This window comes from Hibiscus syriacus, unplaced genomic scaffold (assembly GCF_006381635.1).
Source record: "Hibiscus syriacus cultivar Baekdansim isolate YM2019G1 unplaced genomic scaffold, ASM638163v2 tig00110346_pilon, whole genome shotgun sequence".
Taxonomy (NCBI): Eukaryota; Viridiplantae; Streptophyta; class Magnoliopsida; order Malvales; family Malvaceae; genus Hibiscus; species Hibiscus syriacus.
In genome coordinates this window covers 2,127,466-2,135,712 of record NW_024062697.1, presented here as the reverse complement: position 1 = coordinate 2,135,712, position 8,247 = coordinate 2,127,466, and the positions used below count along the sequence as shown (strand labels likewise).

The 8,247-nt window shown below is 39.7% G+C and overlaps 2 protein-coding genes across 2 annotated transcripts; both read right to left on the bottom strand.

The window, feature by feature from the left end:
• Window positions 1-3,361: 3,361 nt before the first annotated feature.
• Window positions 3,362-3,842, bottom strand: LOC120120745 (homeobox-leucine zipper protein HAT4-like). Its single transcript, XM_039140287.1, has 2 exons — window positions 3,689-3,842; window positions 3,362-3,600 (listed from the first exon to the last, which is right to left on the bottom strand). The coding sequence occupies exons 1-2, from the start codon at window positions 3,840-3,842 to the stop codon at window positions 3,362-3,364; spliced, it is 393 nt and encodes a 130-aa protein (XP_038996218.1).
• Window positions 3,843-4,823: 981 nt separating this feature from the next.
• LOC120120744 (homeobox-leucine zipper protein HAT4-like) lies at window positions 4,824-5,303 on the bottom strand. Its single transcript, XM_039140286.1, has 2 exons — window positions 5,150-5,303; window positions 4,824-5,062 (listed from the first exon to the last, which is right to left on the bottom strand). The coding sequence occupies exons 1-2, from the start codon at window positions 5,301-5,303 to the stop codon at window positions 4,824-4,826; spliced, it is 393 nt and encodes a 130-aa protein (XP_038996217.1).
• Between the last annotated feature and the right edge of the window lie 2,944 nt (window positions 5,304-8,247).

Genomic DNA, 8,247 nt, shown 5'->3' with positions numbered 1-8,247 from the left:
ATATTGTTTTCCTTTCAATTTTAAGTTGTTGTTTTGGCATGTCAAGAGTTATGCTGCTCTCTTTTTAGCTGATTTTGATCATGAAAAGATGTATCATTTATGCCATATTGATGTAGCTTTAGGTTAGTGTTTTTTTCCTTGACGCAACATTCAACTGCAATTAGTGTTTTTTTCCTTGACATGGTGTCCCAGTTGTCTTCACCTTACCTGTTTATTCCTTGAAAGTGTGTCTTTGTTGTCTTTCTCTGTTTCTTCTTGAGGTGCTCTAGTGCTGCCAACTTCACATACTGTATCACATTTATATTCTCTCTATGATATTGCTGCTCAATAGTCTTTAGCCCATTTATTCAAGAACTGTTATAATGGTGCTAACTTCCTTAATATGCCTTTTCATTTCTAGTAGATTGTTTCTTGGTTCATACTTCATATTCTATGCGTTCATGTGAAAGTGTTATTATGCTCTTTGCTCCTTAGGAAGTCACTTGTACTACTCCTCATGTAATAGATTGAGGACACTCGAACTACTTTACAAAAAGATATAGTAAGAGAAATTATCGTCGGAATGTCCATGTGGTGTATTTTCTCTGATGACGGATCAAATTATCGTTGGGAGGCTTTCGGTCTGTTCTTGTCGTCGAAACTCAATGATGACCCGAAAAAAACTCCTATTGCTCCATACCCTTCCATGGCTGATCTTCTACTTCAAGGTAATAGTTTCTGAATCTTTCCGCCGCTATATTTTTATTTTGTACTCACAAATTTCATAGATCGTAAGCATGAAGGATGTTCAAAGCTTATTGAGAACGATGATAGAGAAGTGGATAAATACCCGATGTTTAGAACCGAATTGGGGAAATCTGTGGCGTTGAAAGAATCTTCAATTGCCAAAGCATTATCTATCATTGATGAAGACGACGCTGCCTCTACTGTTACTCCAAGTAAACACTTCTCTCTATTGTTGTTAATTTTTTTTGTTTAATGTTTGATTCAGTTCCCAAGCCACCTCCAATCAAGTTTCATACTATAGGTGGAAGGTCGTTATCTGTTTCAAGTGAAGCACTGAAGCGCGCAAGGAGTCTTCTTGGTGAACCGGAGCTAAGGGATCTATTTGGTGAAATGGATGAAGAGGTTATCCATATACAGTTTACACGGAGGAAAAACTCAATGATGCTTCATCAAAGAAGGAAAACTGTTTTTTTTACATCATTTCCCCACGAAGGAGCAATGAAGACTAAATTCTAGTGAACAATATTTTTTTAATTGAAAGTGAAAGAACACAGACTAAATTCCAGAGAACAATGTCAAAGTACATTACATTTAAATTTAATGTTTATAAATTTTAATTTATTTTATTGTTAAGTATTTTTCTGCATAACTTGTGTCTTAATTAAAATGTATGGTTGTTAATTAGATAAAACTACATGATATTAAATTAAGGTGATGTAGAGCAAAAATAAAATATGCAAAATCAATTAATCTTAGCTAAAGAAAGGTAATTAGCTACGTTTGTATCCAAAAATGCCGCTATATATATGACCTTTTGCGGTGTTTGTTCCAAAAACGCTGCTATAGATATCGACCTTTTGCGCCGTTTGTTCCAAAAATGCCGCTATAGATCTCGACCTTTTGTTGCGTTTGTTCCAAAACGGCGCTATAAATATCAACCTATTGTGGCGTTTGTTCCAAAAACGCCGCTAACTTTATAGGCACTGGTATGGACGACGTTTCTTGCAACATTTTTCCTATCGCCGCAGTGCTTTTAGCGGCTCTTAAAAACGTCGCTATAAGACTAAAAAAACGCCTCTAAAACTCTATTTTGCTGTAGTGATCATATGTTTCACTAACAACACTCACAACAGTAAAAGCAAAAGCACGAGCACTCGAAATATCTAACATCGATTCAAAAACATATAAACCATCCTTCACATGTCCTTCAAGTAAAGAAATTCCAGAACCAGCATCACAAACAATGCAATGATCCACATGAAACTCCAAGTATACCACATTATCTCTAGCAAGCTTTGACACCGAAATTAAATTCTTAGTAATATTAAGGAACATAAAGTAAACCAGTTAAAGAAAGAGTACGTGAAGAAGTAGACAATGAGAACAACCAACTCGATCAATAGGTAACTCATTACCATCACCGATAATAAGCTTACAAATCCCATGAAAAGTGGTGCTATCCTCCAAAACTGCCCATCAGCCGTTACATGATGTGGGCTGCCGAGACAAAAAACCACGAGCCACGAGAATTAACCGCCCCACAATCTCCTTGACTCCCCCGACCAGAATTACCAACCAAAGCATTACCATGAGAGTTGGGGCCCTTAGTACACACTATTAGAAGAATCTTGTGTGAAAGCACAAACGTTCGCATTAGGAGACCGAATTGAAGTGGACCCACCACCCATTACAGCAGCTGCCCCGACACCCGAAAAAGATTGATCAAAGCGATACCACCAACGATCAACGAGATGATCAAGTTTCCCATAAAGTTGACATTGAAACTTAGACCGCCTACGACCACGACCACCATTATGCACTGTCGAACCTCGATCGCCTTGAAAAAAACTTGGCCAAGTCGTGATGATGGGAGAATAAATCGATTGCTGATGATGAGTAAGTAAAGGAGAAGCACCACAAGTATTACCCACCGTAGTATAGGAGAAGTACACTGGAATAACAGAAGAAGAAGAAATGTCACCAACCGTTGACAACTTTGCCATATTAGCTCCAATCTGAAAACTATCAAACTGCTCAAAGGTACGGTGTTACATTTTTGCATCCACTAGCACCGAAACAACAATTTCAAGGGAGAAGGGTTCCCGACTGGTGGTAATAACCGCAATGAAGGGTCGATATTCCATCGAAAGACCAGTTAATATCGTGACAATCTGCTCAGTTTCCGATACTGGAGTGCAACACGCAACCAAAGCAACGCTTATATCCTTCAACTTCAAAATATAAGACCTCATCTCCAAATCACCCTTCCTCACTTTCTTAAGTTTGTAGTGAAGGTTCATGATAGTGGTAGGAGATTTGCTAGCGAAAAATGTTGTAATCGAGCTCCAGGTTTCAGCTACCGACCAAATGAGGAAGTAAAGAAGCACTTACTGTGGAGAGAAGCCAAGAAGCGAGTGCACTATCTTGTGCTCTAGACCTCATATTCATCGTTATCCACAACTGAGCCATCAGCTATGTTGCACGGGGACGGCAGAGGATGGACGTTTCAAGTACCCGAAACGTCCCTGGTACGGGGACGGTATGGGGACGGTCGGGGTTCGTACCGGGGACGTGCCACGGTGGCAGGGTACGGCCAAACGATACGGGGGACGTTTTGGTGCTCGCTGGGGACGTTTCAGGGACGACATGTGACTAGCACTCGCTTTTTTCTTGAAGTGTCGCCATCTTCGTCATCATCGATGTCTCCATTCTCTTCTCTTTCACTCTTTTTTCTGCTCACACTCGAGATCGTGCTGTTCGGAGATGAAACGCCGGCTTCTTTTTCACCGTCGACTGTTGACGGTAACCGGTTCACGTCGATTCCTCTAAGAAACGTTCTAGCCTCGGTGGTCGGGAAATATCCAGAGTTAGGATCTGCATGCAAGCACACCATACTTTTTTCAGATAAAAAGTAGCAGATATAGAGGCTTTTGCATGGGAAAACTGTCAGGCTAAAGCATACCTGGAGGAGGAGAGACGGCATCGTTCCATGAGGGATTTTGAAAGGGGACACCAGAAGGAGAAGAACAAGTATTAGCAGAAGAAGGGGTTAGATTTAGGTGATGACTATAAGGGAAACTCAAACTTAGACTCAAACCCAGATCTTCTTTCCCCATCATCCTTAATATTTTCTCTCGAGCCAAACACGACTTTTAATTTTTGTGGTGTGAACAAAGACGAGAGAGAGAGAGTGTTTGGGGAGTTTATGGGAATGGTGGATTGAGGATTATATAATAATAAATGATAATAATAAAGTAATGATAATTAATGAAAAAAATGGAAGTTCAATGGTGAGTTGTTCTGATGGGAGAGGCCAATTATCTCAATCATGGCCGTGACTTCTTCTTTATTTTTTTCCCGAATGAGGATGTAGTTGTAACAAGTTGAATATGAAATGTGGTTTGAATTTTGAGATTTGACATTTTAATATTGTGATTTGTTTATGGATTTTATTGTTCTAAATTTAATATTATGGTTTAAGTCTTGATATTTGACTTTATTTATAATTTTTTACATCTATTTATAATTTTAAAATTATTTTATATGCCGTACCCTTGCCGTCCCCGTACCCTGTAATTTTATAAATTGCCGTTTTCCGTCCCCGTCCCCGTCCCCGTATCCGTCCCCGTATCCGTATCGGTGCAACATAGGCCATCAGGCAATGTAACCGTTGCCGCCGGAGGTCGAACACTACCATTGAGAAGCTTTTCCAGCCGGTGACTCCTCATAGTAAGGAGAACCTGCTGCTTCCAATGTAAGTATTTAAACTCATCGAAAACAACGCTCACAAGTTTGTTGGTAAGCATCCACTCATCACCAAGCGAGGTCAAACCACCAAGAACACCACCGGTGGAAGATTGCTCCGTCATCGGCATCAGAGATCAAGGAGAGCCATCGAGCACCCTGAATCGGTGAACACTGACACCATGTTAACCTATGTTGCACGGGGACGGCAGAGGAAGGACGTTTCAAGTACCCGAAACGTCCCTGGTACGGGGACGGTATGGGGACGGTCGGGGTACGTACCGGAGACGTGCCACGGTGGCAGGGTACGGCCGAACGATACGGGGGACGTTTTGGTGCTCGCTGGGGACGTTTCAGGGACGATATGTGACTAGCAATCGCTTTTTTCTTGAAGTGTCGCCATCTTCGTCATCACCGATGCCTCCATTCTCTTCTCTTTCACTCCTTTTTCTGCTCACACTCAAGATCGTGCTGTTCGGAGATGAAACCCCGACTTCTTCTTCACCGTCGACTGTTGACGGTAACCGGTTCACGTCGATTCCTCTAAGAAACGTTCTAGCCTCGGTGGTCGGGAAATATCCAGAGTTAGGATCTGCATGCAAGCACACCATACTTTTTTCAGATAAAAGTAGCAGATATAGAGGCTTTTGCATGGGAAAACTGTCAGGCTAAAGCATACCTGGAGGAGGAGAGACGGCATCGTTCCATGAGGGTTTTTGAAAGGGGACACCAGAAGGAGAAGAACAAGTATTAGCAGAAGATGGGGTTAGATTTAGGTGATGACTATAAGGGAAACTCAAACTCAGACTCAAACCCAGATCTTCTTTCCCCATCATCCTTAATATTTTCTCTCGAGCCAAACACGACTTTTAATTTTTGTGGTGTGAACAAAGACGAGAAAGAGAGAGTGTTTGGGGTTGGGGAGTTTATGGGAGTGGTGGATTGAGGATTATATAATAATAAATGATAATAATAAAGTAATGATAATTAATGAAAAAAATGGAAGTTCAATGGTGAGTTGTTCTGATGGGAGAGGCCAATTATCTCAATCATGGCCATGACTTCTTCTTTATTTTTTTCAGAATGAGGATGTAGTAGTAACAAGTTGAATATGAAATGTGGTTTGAATTTTGAGATTTGACATTTTAATATTGTGATTTGTTTATGGATTTTATTGTTCTAAATTTAATATTATGGTTTAAGTCTTGATATTTGACTTTATTTATAATTTTTTACATCTATTTATAATTTTAAAATTATTTTATATGTCGTACCCTTGCCGTCCCCGTACCCTATAATTTTATAAATTGCCATTTTTCATCCCCGTCCCCGTATCTGTCCCCGTATCCGTATCGGTGCAACATAGATGTTAACGTTTTGGGTTTTCATTATTTTGAAAGCAACATTTCACTAACCAGCAATTGCCAGCTGGATAACTACACTAACAAATTGGAATCATTCTAGAAAAAGTAACTACCATGTAGACGTGAGCTACACTCAAATCTCACGCAATATACACACACAAATAAACTAAATAAAAAAATTAAATAAGAGTTTTAGACTTCAATTTTACCAACTCGCCAATGCCTAATTGGTGGGTTAGTTGATTTTCCAGTTTACTATTTTATTTAGTAAACAAAGGCTTTCAATTCGATATAGTTATGTGTGACATTTAAATTTTTTAAGTTTTTTTTGTAAAGGGTATTTTGTATGATTACACTGTTGAATTTGTACAAAACTAGACAATAATATAGGCCTCATTAAAAAAACCTTCCTAGACCTAATGGAGGAAACAGAGTGCACTCTATCAACTCCAATAAATGAATGCCAAAGTATCGACCTTACAAAATAAATTGGACAACAACACCATCTGACACAAACAGACTAGCAAGGACAACACATGCAGAAAAACACACTGCAAAGGGCATAGCATAACAGAAAAACTCCACTGCTGAAGCAACACGGTGATAAAGGATCGAGAGCACAACTCTCCAAAACATGCTCTATATTAAACAACCAACAAAGGTACAACAGGATTGGATTATGGAAGCCTAACAATCCATTCTTCACGAACGCAAGAAGCCAAGCTGTGAATCAGACCAGCAGCCTGCGCCGACTCTCAAGCCTACTGTCATTATCACCATGGCAGCAGAAAATATACACTTGTCTTAGAACCTAAAAGCATGATCATCAAATGCACCAACGGTAATAATCAAGGCAAACAACCCAAGACCCAACAAACAACCATCAACTAGCCCAACCAGAACACACCAAACAACAATGCAATATTCAAAGACCGAGCTACTTAAAAGCAAAAACCCCATTTGGTTAACTGGAAAAATCAATTGTAGAAAGACAAAAACCAGGGGATTTGCACTTGAACCAAAACACAATCATAGGCTTGGCCGACTCAATGATAGAATTAACACACACTTTACAGCCGTTAAAAATCACATCATTTCTACACCGCCAAATAGCCCACATCAGACCGGAAAAAGATATTATCCAAAAAAAATTACTTGACCCTGAAACCGAGCACCCATACCAAGATATAAGAAATGATTTCACATCAGGTGGGCATATAAAATGTAGATTCCAATTCTCAAACCATCACTGCCATACACCCCACTTCACTTCAAAGTGACAAAAAAAGATGGTTAATCGACTCCATATCTTTCCTACAAAACACACAAACAAGCATTAGAATCAACCACGCCCCGTTTAGCAAGTTCCACTAGAATCGGCATCCTTTGGGACATTATTTTCCATACAAACAGCTCAACTTTTGGTGGAACAAGATTTGACCAAACAATCTTCCACACCACCTCAAACTCATAATCCTTGCTGCTACTCAATGAACAATAACTTTTAGACGGATATAACCCATTTGCAGCCCTAACCCAAATTAAACGATCGGGTCTAGAATGACGGGACACCGCACTGTTGATAATTTGCATGAAATCCACCCAAGTGTCTCATTCCCAAACGAAAAGCGATCTTCTGACCTCAATATTCCACTCCCAACAACCATTCACTCTCGAACCAAAAGTCCATAATTTTCCTTCTTTTTTAACATCCAAACTGAAGATTCTAGGAAAAGCGATTTTGAGCGACGACATAGAAGTCCGATGATCATTCCAAAAATCAGCTAACTCCCCATCACCAACAATAATTCTTAGATCATTAACGAAGTTATTGTTTGACCCTGGCTGAGTATGTGCTATATTTATCCAAACCCATGACATTTTCCTAACTAGGATTGGGATAGGAATTAATGATCGATCATCGTACCCATGCTTGGCTAGCAACACATTCTTCCAAAAAGATCCATCTTCACACCCAAATCTCCATATCCATTTATTAAGCAACGCTTTATTCTTTAATCTTAAGTCAATTATCCCCAAGCCACCTTGATATCGCTCACTAACGTAAGCCTCCCACCTAAATAGACCAGCTTACTCTTCCATCCTTCCAGTTTCTGAAGAAATCTATCAACAATCGGTTTCCACAGAGCAACTGAATTCCTAAGATACCCAACGGGAAGGCCGAGATACATGTGGGAAGCTATCCCTCCCACATTTAATAGCTTCATCCCAATTCAAGATACAACTATCCTTAATGTTCACTCCCAATAGTTTCGTCTTGCGCAAATTGAGACTTAAATCCGCAGCTGTTAGAGTATGCCCAAAGACCAATCATATGATGATTGTAGTAATACATTTATTTACTAATTTTTTTTGAATAAAGGCATTGCCAATATTATTTTCAGTTATATGT

Excerpts from the sequence above, each read along its gene's own strand:
- LOC120120744 (XM_039140286.1), bottom strand. The coding sequence starts at position 5,303 with ATGGGGAAAGAAGATCTGGGTTTGAGTCTGAGTTTGAGTTTCCCTTAT. Across the intron at positions 5,063-5,149 it reads TGCCGTCTCTCCTCCTCCAG|ATCCTAACTCTGGATATTTC; the intron begins GTATGCTTTAGC and ends GCTTGCATGCAG.
- LOC120120745 (XM_039140287.1), bottom strand. The coding sequence starts at position 3,842 with ATGGGGAAAGAAGATCTGGGTTTGAGTCTAAGTTTGAGTTTCCCTTAT. Across the intron at positions 3,601-3,688 it reads TGCCGTCTCTCCTCCTCCAG|ATCCTAACTCTGGATATTTC; the intron begins GTATGCTTTAGC and ends GCTTGCATGCAG.